The sequence below is a fragment of the Mytilus trossulus genome, chromosome 10 (genome assembly GCF_036588685.1).
Source record: "Mytilus trossulus isolate FHL-02 chromosome 10, PNRI_Mtr1.1.1.hap1, whole genome shotgun sequence".
NCBI lineage: Eukaryota > Metazoa > Mollusca > Bivalvia > Mytilida > Mytilidae > Mytilus > Mytilus trossulus.
This window is the reverse complement of record NC_086382.1, coordinates 62,814,489-62,836,052: the sequence shown is the minus strand read 5'-3', so window position 1 is coordinate 62,836,052 and position 21,564 is coordinate 62,814,489. Positions and strand designations below refer to the sequence as shown.

General features: G+C 31.9%; 1 protein-coding gene across 8 annotated transcripts in view; it reads left to right on the top strand.

Annotated features, from left to right (window-relative positions):
• LOC134688352 (organic cation transporter protein-like) overlaps positions 1 to 17,899 on the top strand; it is a 39,378-nt gene extending 21,479 nt beyond the window's left edge. For 7 of the 8 annotated variants that reach the window (XM_063549010.1, XM_063549005.1, XM_063549007.1 and 4 more), the window contains 10 exons: positions 1,957 to 2,110; positions 2,772 to 2,997; positions 3,791 to 3,894; positions 7,175 to 7,329; positions 7,947 to 8,115; positions 9,050 to 9,262; positions 10,365 to 10,591; positions 13,031 to 13,212; positions 13,496 to 13,647; positions 14,379 to 17,899. In XM_063549010.1, coding sequence (XP_063405080.1) covers positions 1,968 to 2,110; positions 2,772 to 2,997; positions 3,791 to 3,894; positions 7,175 to 7,329; positions 7,947 to 8,115; positions 9,050 to 9,262; positions 10,365 to 10,591; positions 13,031 to 13,212; positions 13,496 to 13,647; positions 14,379 to 14,496 — 1,689 coding nt within the window. In that variant the 5' untranslated portion in view covers positions 1,957 to 1,967 and the 3' untranslated portion in view covers positions 14,497 to 17,899. The remainder of the gene's footprint in view (positions 1 to 1,956; positions 2,111 to 2,771; positions 2,998 to 3,790; positions 3,895 to 7,174; positions 7,330 to 7,946; positions 8,116 to 9,049; positions 9,263 to 10,364; positions 10,592 to 13,030; positions 13,213 to 13,495; positions 13,648 to 14,378) is intronic. The other variant, XM_063549012.1, reaches the window with a different exon arrangement.
• The last annotated feature ends 3,665 nt before the right edge of the window (positions 17,900 to 21,564 follow it).

Genomic DNA, 21,564 nt, shown 5'->3' with positions numbered 1-21,564 from the left:
AAATAGACAGAAGAAACACATGCACTTATCGTTTTAGTATGTCAAATCTCTTTAAATAGACAGAAGAAACACATGCACTTATCGTTTTAGTATGTCAAATCTCTTTAAATAGACAGAAGAAACACATGCACTTATCGTTTTAGTATGTCAAATCTCTTTAAATAGACAGAAGAAACACATGCACTTATCGTTTTAGTATGTCAAATCTCTTTAAATAGACAGAAGAAACACATGCACTTATCGTTTTAGTATGTCAAATCTCTTTAAATAGACAGAAGAAACACATGCACTTATCGTTTTAGTATGTCAAATCTCTTTAAATAGACAGAAGAAACATTCGATCGATGTTGTTGTCACTCTACTTTTCATAAAAGTGGAATGTTTATTAATTTTATATAATCGCAGTCTGTTCAGTTTTGAATAATTAAAATTTCTTTTAAAAATGACGGTGTATATATAAAAATAAGATTTATATGATTGCAAATGAGATAACTCTTCACAAGAGACCAAATGACACAGAAATTAACAATAACAGAGACATATAATACAATTGTATTATAGTATTATATGTCTCTGACAATAATAAGTCACCGCATGGCCGGCCTACAACAATAAAGCACATAATGCATATAGTCAGCTATAAAAAGGCCTCGAAATGACATAACATTTACCTTTTCAACGTTATACCAGAAATGTAGACTGTACTAGGGGGAAAAAGTACATAAATCATCATTCAATAGGTAGTGGAATTTTACAACATATCAACTACTGATACCTTAAAGCATGATAACCATACAAGAATTATTTAATTAAAGACAAGTTCTATACATAAGTCATTGAATTAAACGTCCATACCAACCGGACGTCGATTTCTATTCACACATCTTGCACAGAAATGTGGATTCCCCGATCTAGCATGTGTACAACGTCGCAATAATTTTAAAGTCAGATGGGCCTTATTTCTTAGTACTACCGGTATTAAACCCTTATGAATAAAATGCACGGTTGTCATTTTAAATTACAAGTATTTATTGAATATATATACAGTTTAGCATTTTTCGTTACCAAGTAAATTGTTTTCATGTTTTGCTTTGTTATACAACTGTCAAACAGCTAGTTTCTATAGGTCCAGATAAATTACAAAAACATCACTTGTAGTTAAATTTAAAATCCGAGGTTCCGCCATGGATAGATAATAGAAATTACTATATCATTTTAACGGTAGAAGTTTTCCCTACAGTGATATCGATGGTCTGTATTGAATTTTCAATAAATGAGCAAACCAAATAGAGATCACGACTATGGAAGTTTTTAACTGCAAGTAAAAAACTTGATATGTCGTGGTCTATATATTTGAATTGCTCATTTATTGCAAATTCTATTTCCTTATCTAAAAATGTTTGTTAATTATACCCCCGCTTTGAAAAAAGGGGGGTATACTGTTTTACCTCTGTCTGTCAGTCCGTCAGTCCGTCCCATGAAACTTTCGTCACATTTTTCTCAGGAACTACACATCCACCCTTTCTGTAATTTGGTATCAACATTTATATATGTCAGCCATACCGTGTGATGCGTTTTCAGATTCATCATTCATCGACTTCCTGTTTACCGAACACTTGTATGATTTTACACATGATAGCCAAGTTGAAAATTTTCGTCACATTTTTCTCAGGAACTACAATACAAGGATTTCTGAAATTTGGTTTCAGGATTTATATAAGTCAGCTATACCGTGTGATGCGTTTTCAGATTCATCACTCGACAACTTCCTGTTTACCGAACACTTGAATATTTTTACACTATTAATATTATCCACTTGCGGTGGGGGTATCATCAGTGAGCAGTAGCTCGCAGTTTCACTTGTTGTTTATTTTTTAATATCTTTCTCAATTTTGTTACATGTTGAATTTGTCTTGCATTAAAACAAAATGAAGCAATTTCTTCTATTTTTATCAGATCCTTTCATAATGCATTACGATGGTGTATTTAGTTATATTGGACAGTTCGGAAGATACCAGAAGTTTGTATATTTGTTAATATGTGTACCACAGATCTTCAGTGCTATACAAACGTTGCTGTCTGTTTTTATACTCCATATACCTAAACACAGGTACTTACATATACTTTGCTGTTATTTGTTATCGCTCGTAAGTGTAGTTATTATGAGTTCATGGTTTTGATGCGCTTATCTGATGTTTAATGGTGATATTATAAACATGGATTTATGTATTTATATTTCCATGATTCTTAGTTAAAAAAAAATCATCGAATATACTTGGCTTATAACATGGTACTTCAGACGAGCGTCTTGTCTTCCTAAGTCTCGTCAATGAAGCTCGAATCAAAACAGTTTAAAGGCCAATCAAATAAGTTGAAAAGAAATTGAAAACCGAAATTTTCAAAAAGTGGTACCAAATACATCTACTGCAATATATTTCGTGGTGGTAGAAAAACCTTATAAATATTTTGAATAGATAATTTTTTCATAAACAGAGAATTTAGATTAAAAGATCAATGAAATATCATGCGAAAACAGAAGTATACGGACTTCTAAGCTGGTGATACTCGCAGGTACGAAACGTCCACTGTTGTGACTTCGTCCAAGCTTAGTGGTCGTAAAAAACCTTCAAAGCTTATAACTTGATGCATTTTTTTGTATGAATAAAACTTATCTGTGGGGCTCGAAATTGACAACAAATTTGACAACGAAATTAACAACTTTTGAACAGATAGTCATAAATGGTTCGAAAAATACGTAATATTTGTTGCAGGTGCCATCCAGAAAGTATCATTTCAAAACCTTTGGGTGGTCCGTATCAGATACCAACCATAGATGACATAAAGCCTAACAATGTAACAGTTCATTTGCAATGTGAAATATTGAACATGCGTCAAAACTCCACGGAAATAGAAGTAAAGGTCTTACAGAATATGATATATCGTTGTTCGAAGTGGGAATATGATAGGACTTATTTTGAAATGACGTATGCCATGGAGGTTAGTAAACAATAAACATACAATATTCATTCAGTGTAAGCGAGGCTGGCCGATTGCTTCTCGTACAAATCAATTGTATATGTGTTTACTCTAAACGAATATTGTTTTTATCTTACAATTTAACCATGAGCTTAAAGGTCTATTTTATTTTAATCCTTGAATTTGTTTTTAAATGTTATCGGGATGAATTATTTAAAGCGAGAACCTTAAAGATGACCTCAAATTGACCTGTGCTGTTAATAGTAATTTGATTTTAACCGTACGCTCGCATTAGAAGCTGGATAACAGGATACTAATGTATACGTTCGTGTTATCTGACAACCTGTATATGTTTAAGAGAAAGATCAGTTGAGGGATATAATGAAATAACAGTTTTTAAGAAATGTTTGATGGCAATTGTATTGATAAGAGTATGCATAGCAGTTGATTTTACCTAAACCAATTTAACTTTTAAGAGTCTTTTATAAATTCACCTTTGTAAATGCAAAAAAAATTAACAACTGCTATCTTTTCTTCCGTGATAATGTTTTATAGGCCATTGGGAACTATTTGGTAAAAAACATTGTACCATATCTAAGCTTAAACCAATATACATTTTCCAAAGGCCTAAAACAAAATAGTTATAGCACAGTCATAATAATATTTCATGATTTTGTTTTGCCAAACTGAATGCTACTTATTAGTATTAAATACAATTTATTAAAGTTTTAATTGGTATGACTGTCCTTATGGAAATGCAAAAACAATTGTTTGGTAGTTAATACGATGGCCATATGATTTCTTTTCGTGATAGAATAACTTGGTCTGTGAGAGGAAGACCGACACGACACTTGTAATGGTGTTATTTATGGCGGGATTTACTGCTGGTTCGCTGTTCACTGGAATCATGTCTGATGCGTAAGTCAATCGCATCACACACAATATTGCAAATAAATTACTTTTAAAATAACTCGGTTCTTCTTTATCGTATATAAAATATAAGATTTGTTTTTAAATTGTTTCCTGCTTTCTTTCATCTACTTCAAACATATATACAATCAAACAGCAATATATAAATTGCATCCAGCTGGGAGTGCTTATACTGGGAAGTTTTCAACTTAAAGTAAGCTCGGTGCTAAAGATTTGAAAGCAAAAATAAATCGCAATATTTAAATCAAAGAAAGATTGCATATCGAGTTAAGCAAACATGTATACATAAAAAGTAAAAAAGACGAGAGGTCCGGCTTTGTAAAAATAACAGCCAGAATTCTGATCAGTGATCTTTTCTGGAACTACATTGATCTATTGAACTTTAAACCCCGGTATCATACGCCATTTTGTCAATTACATTATTTTCGAATTGATATATACTAGCAAATGACTGGCATCTTGGTTGAACTTTTTACATTTTTGTCCAGAACCTTTTTTGCATATTTTTTTTCGTTTATTGTTTTGTATACACTTTAGATTGTTATTTTTTTTGTTTAATTTCTTTATATTTGTCATGTGGGGACCATTATATCTTGATATCTTAATATATGCACTTTAGGTTTTACGCATTGTTTAAGGCCGTACTGAGAGCTATTATTGTTATCTTCTATGTAATCCGTCTTGGATGGAAAGATGGTTCAAGGCAATCATGCCACATCTTCTTACTTTTTAAATGTCAATTTGAATAAAATTCTGTTGTTGAGTTGTTCTCTCAATGACGTTTTCCCAGCAGAAAGGTTATGGTTTCAAAAATCTAAATGTTTTACTTATGCAATGACAGATTGATTTGTGTATCCTATTCATTTACTTTTTTATGTAGGGAAACATATTTACTTCTGAAAGAAGTCAATATTTAGAATCGGAGGTTTTTCTTGTATGTTCATGTCTGGAAAATATTGAACATGAGTGGACACAGTGCACTCTTGCATAGTTTCTTACTAATAGTGTGGGTTTCTTACTAAAATTGAATAACATAAACATAATATTAAGGATATAGTTAAAAAAAAAATCAAACGTTTTAAATAATTAATGAAACAAAATTGAAAGGGAACTTATTTGTAAATTACAAATTAAATTCCCCTCAATCTGCAGAAACTTTTAATAACAGGATACAGATATTCATGTGATTTTCTTTTCAATATATTTTATTAAATATCTTACTTTCTTTTTCCTTTCGTTGAAGTACTTAGAGTGTCACAACTTTCACCTTTCGAACATTAAGAAAATTAACTGAAAGAAAAATGGAATAGTTATGGTATTACTCTTTAGTCTTCCCTTGGTGTCATTTTCAGGTACCAACTTATCGACGGCCGTAGGAGCATTTGACATCTGTATTGTCCGTCCCTTCGACCTGTCGTCGTTTTTCCTTCATTTGTCATTGTGTTGTCAGTTAGTCTTTGACTATTGAGTTTCAATGTCACTTTGGTATTTCCTTACTTTTATAATTCTAATAAATGAAAATTATTTGTTTTTTTGGGGAAAGATGGCGTCAAGCCGTCAATCCCCTATGGGGTTGACCAGAGTGACACTCCCTCACATCATTCATTTTGTTTTTATACATGTTATAGTGTGGAAAACCCCCCAACAAATCTTACTTAGATTGAAGAGAAGGAGACCCAGAAATGAATAGTTTGACTTTAAACACTTTTTTTACACATTTCCCTTCTGTTTCTCACGAAATTATCATATCTTGAACTCTCCTTTACACTATTTACGTTTCTTTTACAATCCGGAAAAATTAGTATGACGAGATATTCTAAATATATCCAACCTACATTGTATTTTATAGTGACGTCATTCTTGGAAGAAGCAGGGATATCCTTCACCAGTTCACTGGTTATTTAAATCATTCTTAGAGATCGTGCACTAATTACAAATTTATATTTGTTAAATCTAAACATAATACTGTTTACTGTAGATGATTTAAACATCAACATGCAATACTTTAATTTGTAGGTCAACAACTTTCAAAATAAACAAAGATCGTGGGGTTACATGAGACAGGGAAAAGAAACGATTTTATTACTTTCGGGTCTCACTAATTAGAGACAAGAAGCGTTAAAAAGCGACACGAAGCGTCAAGAAGACTATTTAGCGACAAGAAAAAAATATTCTTCTTGTCGCTCCTTGTCGCTAAAATTATTCTTGTCGCTAATTAGTGAGACCACTTTTTTCTGTAAAAATTATGAGAATCTTCCTCCAATTCAGGAGCACCTCAATTGATGGGTAATTATCCACTAAAATAAAAGTTAATGTATTTAAACACTTCAAATGTGACATTTCATTGGATTAGTAGTCTTCTATTAAAACTAAATTTTTGTGTACCTCCATAATCATTGTAATGGTAAAAAAAAAAAAAAAAAAAAAAAATTGCATTTTGTAGTCTAAACATATTTATTATTTACAAATATTTCAAAATTAAGATTTGGAAACAAGCTTCACACAGTTTACATCACTCATATTGTTTTTTTTTTATTAGTACCTGTTTCCCTGTGATGAGAGTTGTAACTTAGAACTTTAACAATGGGAAATTTAAAACTGAATAGATTTTTCAGTCCACACTTTCTAAAGTAAAAACTTAAAAATCCAAGAGTACTGTCACAAAAAATGGAAAATGGCCCCAGCCTGCAGTTCAGTGGTACACAATCAAGATTTCAAAAAATATTGTAATTGTTGTGAAATGACAGAATTCAGTTGAGTTTTAGATAATTAGCTATCAACTTTAATCAAATGTTTAGATTTAGAAGATGCAGATCTCTTCCATTGGTCCAAATTGAATCCTATACTAAGGAAATGAAATTACCTAAACAACAATTGATTTCAATATTGTCAACCTTTCTACATGTTCTAGCTGTTCTCTTTTTCATTCTTCATATGAAAACTATCAAAAGATACCCCCCTTTTCCAAAAACATAATTAAATAGAAACAAGGGCCGTCTTTTCCCTCAGAGCTATTCAGCTCTTTGATTCTGATTTGGGTGTGTGAATGTGTTAAATTAAACATAATATAAACTGTAAATGTTCTGAATTATTATACTTATAAGATTTTTATTAACACAACTTGTTGAATATATGTAAAATATATTTTATTTACAAGAATAGCAAAAGCGATTGGACATAAGATAATATAAAAAAGATATGTCCATTCCATCTTATTCATTGATACTAGAATACTCAGAATAATGTAATTGTATTCCTAATATTACAGATTTGGACGTAAGAAGACCCTAATGACCTCTATAGTACTCATCTCCATACCAAACATTATCTTGTCCTTTGTTTCCAACTTTGTGGTATTTGGTACCTTACGGTTTATTTCTGGATTTGCCGTTGGTGGACTACTGGGAACTGGATATGTTATAGGTATATGTGGTAGATAAAGAAAAAGAAAATACTGAAATAGAGAATAAGATGTAAGATTTTTATTAATATTTTTTGGAAGGGGACCACAGATACTCTAATAAAAAAAGAGGTAAATTACTTCTTATTAAGAATAACTAGTAAACAGTAAAACTAAAACATTTTTTTCATAAATAACTGACTTGCACTACATAACAAGTTTTGGCAAATTTGACTATGCAAACACACGACATAAAAAGAACATTACTGACCAATCCAATTTGTTTTGTTTTTTCAAGTACATTACTAAGAGCTGCGACTATTCTGACAAGTTGTAATTTGGCATTTTATTTGTACAAGTCCGTATCGACCATGCAAATAAGATCCCATGTTGGTGGTTTATTAGTTATGCGGTTTGCATGGTTATTTGCATGGTTTATACTTGCTTGTCCCTTTTCGTAAAGAATACTATTTAGATCAATACAGAAATACCAAGCCTTTATGTTTTTCACAATCATAGTTTTCATTATCGAATGCATGATCAATGTTGTTTATATCGAATTACATTTCGAGGCTTCGTTTGATATGTTTACGAATGTGTTGTATGTTCTATTAATTTTTTAATTATTTGTCTATGGTAGGTGTTGAATTGGTGGGCCCCGAGAAACGAATATGGGCAGGAATAATATTTGAATTTTTCTGGGCAGCTGGAGAAATGCTCCTTGCACTAGCAGCATATTATATACGAAATTGGAAATATCTTAACTTGGTAGTAACCATACCATCGCTTATTTTTCTCAGCTATATTTGGTAAGTAATGCATAATTATTATCCTTTGAATATATGTATCTCAACAAGTGTTAGCTGTTTTCTTATTTAACTACTGGTATTTCAGTAACTATTTGATTCTTTTATGTTGGCAGTGCACATTTTCATAGTACTTTTCAAAAGTAAATATTAAATTACACTCTTTCCAAAGAAACGGGAAAATAAAAAAATCACTATTTTGCTGGGGCCGGTGAAATAGCCATTTCTATAGAAAAATACTTTTTTACCGGCTTGAATTAACATATTTATTTAGAGTCGGCAAAATAGCAAATATGCCTATCAATTACTACTCTCTTAATCGGAACTGTTCGTTCTCCCTATTGAGTATATTATGTACCGTCTCTTGGTATGTATAACGCGCACATTTTTACCCTAGGTCATGTTTCTTGTAAGAGGGGTGTGTGTTATACATGACTACAAACAATTTCTTAGTCTTTTTTTCAGGTCCAATCTTCGAAAAAGAAATTTCCATGTGAAGTGAAGAGTACGGAATATTTTTGCTAAAATCTCGATTGTTTTTGTTTTACATGTTATAATTGTAATACGTATCGTATTGTTCTTGATTTGTCATGTTTTATTCAAATAAAATACATTTTATATCTTTGTTGCTACGTTTATTGTGTAAATTTGTCCATCAGTTTTGCAATCCGGAAATTTGCCAAGTCTTAATAAAGACATAATAAAGCAATAAAGCACTAAAGGTATTCAAAGATGGGCATTAGAACACTTTTTTTAGAAAAAGATAAACATGACCTTCAATCTCTTTGTTTCCTTCCACATCGTAAATGGCCGTTCCCTTATGAAAGAGTGGAACATGAACTTGATATCAGGTTGTCAAACTAAGTTAGCACACATAAACTGTTTGAAGAAACTTATTTGTTTTGAAAATTCAGTAATGAAAGATATCTAAATTCAGGCTCTTGCCAGAATCACCGAGATGGTTATTGGTCAAAGGGAGAGCTAAAGAGGCAGAAGAGATATTACAGAAGACTGCTAAATACAACAAAACAAGTCTTCCACACAACCTGTTTGAGAAACATTATCTAGAATCAAATCAAACAGTACCTATATGGACAATATGTAGATATCCTAAGCTGGTGCTGGAATGTCTTGTCATTATCTATGATTGGTAAGAACTTTGATATAGAAATTGTTAGAAGCTAGATTTTATTATACAATATGCAAAACTGTTTTGATTACCTTTTGAAAATCACAATACAATTTCTCTAATATGATATTGTCTTTAAAAAAAGTCAATTATCTAAGACTTTTTCAAAGATGTATCTTCATAACGATTGTTAATGTTAAAGCCAAATTATAAAAATCAAAATCAAAACTAATAGAAACAAAGCCAAGAATGTCAATAGGTAACATCAAACCAGAACAACAAGTCAGATCTTTGCTTGGTGCGGGTTTACTCGATTTGTGGAAGACCAATTGGTAGCCTTTGGGTTGTTTTCTGTTCTTTGGTCCGATTGTTATCTCTTTGCCACGTTTTCATTCGCAATTTTATTATTGAAGTATATTTTAACATATCAAGGCATATGGATGTAGCAATGAAATATATTTGGGGGAACATATACACAAGACAATAAACCACATAATGAAGCAAAACCTCCCTGCATGCAAACAATGAGAAAATCGAATGAATTCCTCATAAAGTCGAGCATATAAGTGGTTTATATTAGTATGTGGGATATTGTATGTTCCCTTTGTTTCTAAGAAATCTAGTCATGTTTTATGATCGAAAATATATACATATATATAAGAAAACAAATGCGTATATATTACTAGTTAAGATTAAAATTAATAGAGCGTTCCGATAAAAATAAAGAGTTCTCTTAGGGTTGCAAGTGCAACATGAATTTAAGGGTCGTCAATCATTCTAAGATTACTTCAAGATACATTCTTAGCAGATCAGATGATTGTAAGATGATCATAAGCACTAAAATTGCTTCATTGTACTGGCCCCAGGAACACAAATAACCACAAAGAGAGCAAAACAGTGATAAATTCTACAAATAAAATGGATAAGTACTTGGTCGACAAATGATCTGCTGATAAGTTTGCAAAACTAATCACCATGTTATCGAACTGACTTTTTTTTTTTTTTTTATCAAAAAAGTATTTTGGCTAAAAAAATAATTAGATTATTTATTAAATTGAAATGGTATATCTTATCATTTCAAGAATCTTTTTTTTTAACATAAATCTAGTATTTTTCTTTGTAGGATGATGACAAGCATGGTTTTCTATGGACTTGGAATGAATGCGGGAAATCTTGCTGGAAGCATTTATGTGAACTTTTTCATGCAGAGTTTTGCTGAGGTTATTGGATTTGCGGGCTGTATAGCATTCCTTCATAAAGTAGGAAGAAAACCTGTGTTCATTGTATCAATTGAGATCAGTGGTATAGCGTGTTTGGCAACCTTCATTCCTGTGGTATATCTAGGGCCAGGTATGTACGACAACCTTCATTGCTGTGGTCTATCTAGGGCCAGGTATGTATAACAGCATACATTTATCAGTGGTATATCTAGGTCCAGGTATGTATAACAGCATATATCTTTCAGTGGTATACCGTGTCTGGCAACCTTTATTCCTGGGTTCTTTCTAGGGCCAGGTATGTATAACAGCATACATCTATCAGTGGTATATCTAGGGTCAGGTATGTATAATAGCATACATCTATCAGTGGTATATCTAGGGTCAGGTATGTATAATAGCATACATCTATCAGTGGTATATCTAGGGCCAGGTATGTATAACAGCATACATCTATCAGTGGTATATCTAGGGTCAGGTATGTATAATAGCATACATCTATCAGTGGTCTATCTAGGGCCAGGTATGTATAACAGCATACATCTATCAGTGGTATATCTAGGGTCAGGTATGTATAATAGCATACATCTATCAGTGGTATATCTAGGGTCAGGTATGTATAATAGCATACATCTATCAGTGGTCTATCTAGGGTCAGGTATGTATAATAGCATACATCTATCAGTGGTCTATCTAGGGTCAGGTATGTATAATAGCATACATCTATCAGTGGTATATCTAGGGTCAGGTATGTATAATAGCATACATCTATCAGTGGTCTATCTAGGGTACGTCAGGTATGTATAATAGCATACATCTATCAGTGGTCTATCTAGGGTCAGGTATGTATAATAGCATACATCTATCAGTGGTATAGCGTGTTTAGTAACCTTTATTCCTGTGGTCTATCTAGGGTCAGGTATGCATAATAGCATACATCTATCAGTGGTATAGCGTGTTTAGCAACCTTTATTCCTGTGGTCTATCTAGGGTCAGGTATGTATAAATTGAAAGTAGCATAAGTCTTTCAGCTTTACAAATTATACTCGGTCTCGGTAGATCAACTACTTATCAATAGCCTGTCAACACCGAGTCATATTTGTGAGTTCCAATCCTGCACGTGATAGATGCGTTCGACTTCAATATTAATTGAGAAGGATTGTATTTTAAGTTCGGTGGTCCTCCCCGGGCACATAAGATTCCTCAATAAAGCCAATAGTGTTGAAAGTGGCGTAAAACACCAAAACTCAAATCAAATCAAATCGAAAAGCATGCAGTATTTCAAATTTGTCCAAAAACATTTTCACGTATAAATAATTACATTAGATGTATGTTTCAATATAATACGTTATTCTGATTGGCTAATTGCACATCACATGTTATTCCGTAAGCAGTTGCATGAGACAATAACATTTCATTCATGATGACACGAGGTCCCACAATAAAGTGCACAGGTGAATTTAAAAATTTAACTTCATGAAAATCGTGTTTTTATAATCCTAGATAAAATATGCAATTATAAGTATTGAATGCTTCTTTTTGTAACTTTATAGGGTTGTAAAAGCGTTGACCGTGCGTACATTTTTAGATACAAAATGTACTTCGGTCAACGCTTTTACACCCCAAAAAATTTACAAAAAGAAGCATTCAATTCTTAAATATTAACATTCGGCCCACAAACTTCTTGCACGAAACAAGGGGAAAAGGAAACAGACAAACTAGTCTCATTTATGAGATTTCCACTTCTCAATATTTACATTTGACCAAAACCTTACCAAAACAGTTACAGTATATCATAAAATTTGATACAAAGATATTGATTTGAGCCAAAACATCTCAAGGAGTAAAACTGTTGATCAAATCTAATATACCAAATACTATATGTTCATGTAAATAACCACTGTGTTGGTCAAATTTGTCATTTATATACATGTGCACGATGTTACAGCTAAAAAAAATACTTTCTACTAGTTTCACTGTGGATTTAGAAGTCTTTTGGATTTTTTTTCTGCTGAGAAGTTGTTTCATTGATTTATATTTATCCATATTTTCTTCTTACTCTTATTTTTATCTATAGATTTTTTATAATTTATAAAAGAGAATGTTAAAACTATTCAATCTCCGTATGTGTTGTATTTCAAACTAAAAAACAATGTATTTCCATCGGCTAGAGGCAAACGAAGAAGGTTGAGATATAATATACATTGTCTAGAGGTATATGTGGGGTTGAGATATCACTAATCATATTAAATCTCCGTTGCATTTTTGCGCCTGTCCCAAGTGAAGAGCCTCTGGTGTTTGTTAGTCTTGTATGCTTTTTAATTTTGGTTCATTTATATGTTTTGGAGTTTAGTATGGCGTCCATTTTCACTGAACTAGTACACATTTTTGTTTTAGGGCCAGCTAAAGCCTGCCTCCGGGTGTGGGATTTTTTCGTTGTGTTGAAGACCCTTTGGTGGCCCTCGGCAATTTTTTTTTCTTCGATAGTGTTGTTGTCTCTTTGACACATTCCCCATTTCCATTCTTAATTTTCTTTAACTCTGTACTCCATTTTATATTTATTTTATTTCAGATTATCAATGGTTGACATTAGTTTTTGCAACGATTGGGAAGATTGGTGCTTCCTGTGCATTTGCTGTTTTATTTTTATATTCTGGTGAGATATTCCCAACAGTGATACGAAACAGTGCTTTAGGAATAGGGACATTCTTTGCCAGGGCTGGTGGAATGGCAGCACCATATATAGTGAATATGGTTAGTGGATCAGATCAGAGTTATGTGCTATGGAAAATTGCATGAAGGAGATGTGTGTATACAGAAATCTATACGATTATGGAAGAGATGAATTTTTCAATTCTTGTTTGTATTTAATATGCTTTTACAACATTATACTTATGACCGATACTATGTTTTTAATTTGTATGTAAATATGAACTCTAAGAAAGAGTTTAAGACAAAATGAATTTCTAACTAACAGATTGAAATATCATACGAAATGTTTATTTATAAAGAATTCATACTCTGACTTTACTTGCAGGTTATGCATGTAGAAGGAGATTTAGGTAAAACATTGCCGATGGTTATATTTGGTGTATCGTCAGTTATAGCAGGGTTCCTGTCGTTTTATCTGCCTGAAACCAGATATAAAGATTTACCAGAATCTATAGAAGATTGGTTAAGTTACACAAAGTAAGTCGTTTTTTTCTACATATGAATCATATGAAAAATAAAACAAAAACTTTATAAATGTCATGCGTATGAAGCGCTTTTCTGGATTGACCTTCATCGGGAACATTTGATATAACAAGGGGAGAGGCAGTAGGACTTACACGTACGATCCTCAACTGTCCTGAATTTTGTTTTGCAAAATATTCGTTTTCAACCTGTCTTGTGCGCTGTCAATTATTTTCAGTTCTTACCAGGAAAACTTATTCATTTTCACATTCCTCCTCCCGAAAATAAAAGGGTTGCCTTAACAGTCGGGGAATCACTTAAACATGTTTATATTTTTTTTTATCTGAAATTACGTTAACGTTATCAATTTTCTCGCACACGATACATGCATTTCGACAATGCATGTCTTTTCAGTGATGGTCGAGGCCAACTATCGGAAATACAAACTTTGTATAAAAAATGAAGAGCGTATCTATATAAAAATCAAAACAAAAGGACAAAAAAAAAGCCGGGCAAGGAATTAGAGCTTTCCATGATCAAATGTATTTCTTAATTTTAGATATTTTTTAAAGTACTGGATTGATTTTGAGCTTGTGGTGCCCTCGGGGATTAACAGTCCACCAGCAGAAGTGTCGACTGCACATTTCGACAATGAATTTCACTTCAGTGATGATTGAGGCTGAAAAATGAAACAATGTTATCTTGCTTAAACATTTCGTCATACCATCTTTTATTTATTTTTGCAGGAATACAGATATTAGTAGGAAGAAACAGATCGAAACAGAATCATTGCAGAAAACACCAGAAATACAAGAACTACAAGAACTACGAACAGAAACATCAGAAAAAGACCCGTTTATATGATTATAACAATATTTAGTTTTATACTGAGTATGATATCAAAACCATTCTCCAAAACTCTTAAATTTGTGTACAATCTCTAGCTTATAAGCATAAGATAATTGTTTTTCTTTTAACAAAACACCTTTAAACTTTAAAGCATTTAACTTTAAAGCATTAAGCTTTAAACATTTTATAACTGATACGAAAATTGTAGAAGTTATATTTTGTTTTATGTCTTGCTATTTAGAGTTGTCATATAATAATAATATCTTTAAGACCATACTTGAAACTGTACATTTGTGTAATCCTGCTTGATGTTTTCTGTCTGTATGTCAAAAATAAACAAATAACAAAAAAAAAACTTTAAATACTCCTCCTAAAGAACCCCCCACCCACCAAATCACCAACTACAATGACAATGGACGTTTTGTTGTGTATCAATTAAATGGTTATATCGTATCGATATGCATGAAATATTATTATTGCATAATTGTGATGTGAAACTATACAGTCTTATAGTCTTAGAATAGAGTCTTAGACCAGATACTCCATATACTCTAGAGTATTAAAGGATCATTTTGAATAAGAATAAAACCTGTGAACAACCTGTGAACATTGTGACCCCTTCACTTACAAAAAGTGGGGGGGGGGGGGGATCATTTGTTATACGACCGCAAAATTTGAAAAAAAATTCGTCGTATATTGCTATCACGTTGGCGTCGTCGTCTGCGTCGTCGTCGTCGTCGTCGTCCGAATACTTTTATTTTTCGCACTTTAACTTTAGTAAAAGTGAATATTAATCTATAAAATTTTAACACAAGGTTTATGACCACAAAAGGAAGGTTGGTATTGATTTTGGGAGTCTTGGTCCCAACATTTTAGGAATTAGGGGCCAAAAAGGGCCCAAATAAGCATTTTCTTGGTTTTCGCACTATAACTTTAGTTTAAGTTAATAGAAATCTATGAAATTTTGACACAAGGTTTATGACCACAAAAGAAAGGTTGGGATTGATTTTGGGAGTTTTGGTTTCAACAGTTTAGGAATTAGGGGCCACAAAAGTGCCCAAATAAGCATTATTCTTGGTTTTCGCACAATAACTTTAGTTTAAGTAAACAGAAAATAATGAAATTTAAACACAATGTTTATGACCATAAAAGGAAGGTTTGTATTGATTTTGGGAGTTAAGTTCCCAACAGTTTAGGAATTAGGGGCCAAAAAGGGACCCAAATAAGCATTTTTCTTGATTTTCGCACCAAACCTTTAGTATAAGTAAATAGAAATCTTTGAAATTTAAACACAAGGTTTATGACCATAAAAGGAAGGTTGGTATTGATTTTGGGAGTTTTGGTCCCAACAGTTTAGGAATAAGGGGCCCAAAGGGTCCAAAATTAAACTTTGTTTGATTTCATCAAAATTGAGTAATTGGGGTTCTTTGATATGCCGAATCTAACTGTGTATGTAGATTTTTATTTTTTGGTCCCGTTTTCAAATTGGTCTACATTAAGGTCCAAAGGGTCCAAAATTAAACTTAGTTTGATTTTGACAAAAAATAAATCGGTTGGGTTATTTGATATGCTGAATCTAAAAATGTACTTAGAATCTTGATTATTGGCCCAGCTTTCAAGTTAGTCCAAATCGGGGTCCAAAATTAAACTTTGTTTGATTTCATCAAAAATTGAATAAATGAGGTTCTTTGATATGCCAAATCTAATTGTGTATGTAGATTCCTCATTTTTGGTCTTGTTTTCAAATTGGTCTACATTAAAGTCCAAAGGGTCCAAAATTAAACTTAGTTTGATTTTAACAAAAATTGAAATCTTGGGGTTTTTTGATATGCTGAATCCAAACATGTACTTATATTTTTTATTATGGGCCCAGTTTTCAAGTTGGTCCAAATCAGGATCTAAAATTATTATTATATTGTGCAATAGCAAGTCTTTTCAATTGCACAGTATTGCACAATGGCAAGAAATATCTTATTGCACAATAGTGTGAAATAGCAAATTTTTTTTTAATTAGAGTTATCTTTCTTTGTCCAGAATAGTAAGCAAGAAATATCTAATTACAATTGTAAGAAATTTTTTTATTTGGAGCTATCTTTCTTTGTCCAGAATCAACTTAAATCTTTGTTATATACAATATACAATGTATATTCACTTTTTACTACCAACTGATAAATTATAAAATAATCTTTACCATTCAGTGATAACAAGCAGTTTTTCTACATCTTAATATTTTATGATGTATTTAAATGAGTAGTTATTGTTGCAAACTCCATTAGAAATTTTAATTGAGATTAGTTTTGGAATAAGGGAAAGGGGATGTGATTAAAAAAAATTGGGTTCAATTTTCTCATTTGAAATTTCATAAATAAAAAGAAAAATTCTTCTAACATTTTTTTGAGAGGATTAATATTCAACAGCATAGTGAATTGCTCAAAGAGAAAACAAAAATTTTAAGTTCATTAGAACACATTCATTCTGTGTCAGAAACCTATGCTGTGTCAACTATTTAATCACAATCCAAATTTAGAGCTGAATCCAGCTTTAATGTTGTGTCCATACTTGCCCCAACCGTTCAGGGTTCAACCTCTGCGGTCGTATAAAGCTACGCCCTGCGGAGCATCTGGTTGTCATTTTTTCTCATGTGAAATTCTTTAATACTATTCTAAACAAAATAAATGTGTTTGTCATATATTGCAATTATTGGAACAGTAGGACTACATTTACTTTTGAAACTGAATGGGGTGCATTCGTTCTTCTTTGTAGAACTTAAATGATTTTGTAGCATTTGATATCGCTGTTTTTAAAAGTAATGTAGAAATACCTAATCCCCGTTTCCATTCTCATTTTCATTTATCAAATGCCTACAAGATATGCAAATTGTATTTCCTTCATAATCGTACAAGGTATTTCTTTCTGCTGTACACATTCCGTCTAGCTATCTACTATCTACTATAATACTATTACTGATTATATGTTTTATTTATTCTATAGCTATCTACTATTACTGATTATATGTTTTATTTATTCTATAGCTATCTACTATTACTGATTATATGTTTTATTTATTCTATAGCTATCTACTATTACTGATTATATGTTTTATTTATTCTATTTACCAACGTATTGTTTTGTTTTTGCTTTTGTTTCTATTTATCTATTTCAGTTGTTACGGTTTTTTGTTGATATTTATATTGCCAAATGGATACATCATGAGCTATGTCAGTATAGCTCCGGATGAATTTTGATCTTGGAAATGTGATTTTATTTTATTTTATTTTTTCGCTTCAACTGTTGAATCATTGTATATGCATGTAATATATGTATCATCACTTTTTTTTATATTTCATAAGGAAATGCATTTTGTCTATGTAATTGACTCATGTTATTATGTGCATAAATTTTATTTTTAGAATAACTATTCTGTTATATTTATTGAATTTTACACAGACAAAAATATTAGTATGGCATGCAAGACCCAAAGGAATTCAAATAAATTTCCGATAAAAAAAATTTGCCGCAGTGAAATGATGAGCAAGAAATTATATTTTTTGTTTACGCAAGAACCACTTCTTATTACAACATTACAGAAATGATCTATTGTAAAGACATGAAATAGTTTGAGAAGCTTGTCTATTTATCAAGTTATGTGGAAGAGTAGTCATGGTAGTGTTTAAGGCTGGAAAAAACATAATTTGTCAACAAAATTAATTAGCTTCAGTATAACTGCACTAACTCTAATCTGTACTTTGTGTCTTGAGTATTATTTTACTGTACTTTGTGTTTGATTTGTGTCGTTTTAATGAAACAACATTTATCTTATAGTGTGATGGTTCGTCGCTGTCCTTGGTTAGGGTTAGGGCTAGGGTTGGGCACCCTCCAAAATGTTAAATCACGTCATGTTGAAGGTCGTACAGTTACCTTTAATTGCTAACTTTTACGGCATTTAGTCTGTGGTGGAAAGTTGTTTCACTGCATGGCAGTCATACCACATCTTGTTATCTTTATATTAACTTCATGATCGATAGAAAGAAGCGTTTCTAACTCTTCACAAGAATTTTTAGCACAACTGTCTTTTGATAAAGATGAATATAATATTGAGTATGATGTTTATTGATAGTTAGGCAACTTATTAAAAGCTCTTAAAATCCATAGGCTGCATATTTACATCCCTATAAAAAAATGGAATGAATATGTTGACATCACGCGTAATAAAAATCAAATAAAATAATCAATTTCATAAAGCAAAAATAAAACATAGGATCTAGCTAAGTGAAAACAATGCGTATAAAACATAATAGTTCGTAGTATACTTTAATATATATATTTCAATAAATTATACATATACAATAGATTACAACTTGACAGTCTAAACATGGTCCAGAAAAAAGCATCTTGATACGCAACAAATACAGATAAAAAATGCAAGACTTGCCATACTTTTTAAATATAAAATGATAAAATAGCAATACAAAAGTAAAAGCACAAGAAACATGCATGTCTACATCTACCAAATAACACTGGAATGATTAATGAAAAACACAAATACAACGGCTACGAACCATCGAAGATCGTTACACTCTTTCACCTGGTTGACAGTTTTGGTGGAAAAAGCTAAATTAAATTAAAACATTTCGGGGGTCCGTAAGCGCATTAAAGACATATTGGCGTTCTTAGTTTGAGGATTGTGATCATTATCTGGAAGAAACAGAAGAATGATGCAGTTTTGTAATGTTTATTTGAAAATGGGAGAAGCTTCAAGCATAAATTCCTTATTTAAACTACAATATTTCTTCTGCATTCGGGTGTCTATTAACACATTTTGAATAGGCAAACGCGCTCGAAAGGCCTTAAAAAAAGCAGATTTGATGATCCTTTATGTATATGAGGCAAAAATACAGGAGCTTCTTGCGAAAATGATAAGAAGCTTTTAAAACGTATCTATCCCATCAAACTTCAAATGAACTGTTCAACGATACAACAGGTACAGTTAAGTATACTTCCTATCTTGGCTTACATTTAGACATTGACATTGAGGGTCGGTTGAGTACAAAACTTTACGACAAAAGAAACGAGTTCAGCTTCTCAGTTGTTAACATATCAGTAGCTCCTACATATAAAGTATACAACTCCCAGCTGATACGATATCCCATGGTGTGTGCTTCCTATCATGATATCCTTGAAAGTGGGTAGCTGTTGACAATTAAGCAAGCTATTATAAAAACTGATTAGTTGTGAACTTGAAAAAAAAATCCCTCAGATGAAAATAGGTATGTTCCAATCGCCGTCACTAAAATTCCATTCTTTTTTCTCCCAATTTGACTACCGAATTAGACTCATCGCCGGGTTTGTACTTACATGAGCGACATAAAGGTGTCTTCTTTTTTGGGGCAGGGTAGGGAGGTTGCATGGCGTAAATTGTCAGTTCATTTTGGACTAATGAGTTTGTTGTCCATTTGGTATTATTCGCCCTCTTTTTATATATGTTTTTTTTATCATATCGTGATAATTCAAAGACTTTTAAAAATTTATAATTCAGAAAACTAGTAGTTAGTACTAGAAAATCAATGTAATCATCAAAAGTGACCAGTTAGCTACGACTCTGTTGAAATATAATTCAGGTGCTAAATCAACATGATTACTGACATTCGATTTGATAAAGCTACCGATATTCCATGTGTAACCTTTTTGCAGCTGACAGACGTAAAAAGTACAGACATGCACGATAGGAAGCAATATTCAAATCACCCAAAGCAAAACTAGCGGCAAAAGAAAAATTCAGATTCATGCGAACAACAGAATATGAGCATGATGAAATGGTATTTATTTCAAGCGTAGATAAGGCTTAAAGTATGTCAATCTGATTTTTGTCGAGCCTTCGACTTTAGTCGAAAAAGCGAGACTAAGCGATCCTACATTCCGTCGTCGTCGGTGTCGTCGGCGGCGTCAACAAATATTCACTCTGTGGTTAAAGTTTTTGAAATTTTAATAACTTTCTTAAGCTAAACTGGATTTCTACCAAACTTGGACAGAAGCTAGTCTATGATCATAAGATGGTATCCAGAAGTAAATTTTGTAAAAATAAAATTCCATTTTTTCCATATTTTACTTATAAATGGACTTAGTTTTTCTGCGGGGAAACATTACATTCACTCTGTGGTTAAAGTTTTTTAAATTTGAATATCTTTCTTAAACTATACTGGATTTCTACCAAACTTAGACAGAAGCTTGTTTGTGATCATACGATAGTATCCAGAAGTAAAGTTTGCAAAAATAAAATTCCATTTTTTCTGTTTTTTACTTATAAATGGACTTAGTTTTTCTGCGGGGAAACATTAAATTCACTCTGTGGTTAAAGTTTTTTAGATTTTAATAACTTTCTTTAACTATCCTGGGTTTGTACCAAACTTGGACAGAAGCTTGTTTATAATCATGAGATAATATCCAGAAGTAAATTTTGTAAAAAAAATAATTCATTTTTTCTGTATTATACTTTTAAATGGACTTAGGTTTTCTGCTAGGAAACAACACATTCACTCTGTGGTATTTTTTATAAAAAATTAATGACTTTCTTATACTATTTTAAATTTGTACCAAATTTGGACAGAAGCTTGTTTATGATCAAAAGCTACTATCTAGAAAGGATTTTTTTTTTAAATATTTGGTACCTGTGTATCTGTATTTTACTTATAAATGGACTTAGTTTTTCTTTCAGTTAACATTACATACAGTCTGCAGTTAAAGTTTTTAAACATTTATTAGATTCATAAACTATCCTGAAATTTTTATTAAACTTGGACAGAAGCTTCTTACAATCAAAAGATAGTATCAAGAGGAATATTTTTATTGATTGTTTTCCTCATTATTGTTGAGCCTGGGAGTTACAGCAAAAGTAGGCGAGACACTGGGTTCCGCGGAACCCTTATAAATTTTTTTTCTGAACGACAGTACAGTACTGCCGGTGTTCTAGTGTGCGAAATGACATATGCACATATAAACGCACCGTATACACACACTCTGAAAGTGTTTCTTGAGTCTTTCTTTTTATTATATTAAAATAACTCCACGTTCAGTTTGCTACATAAT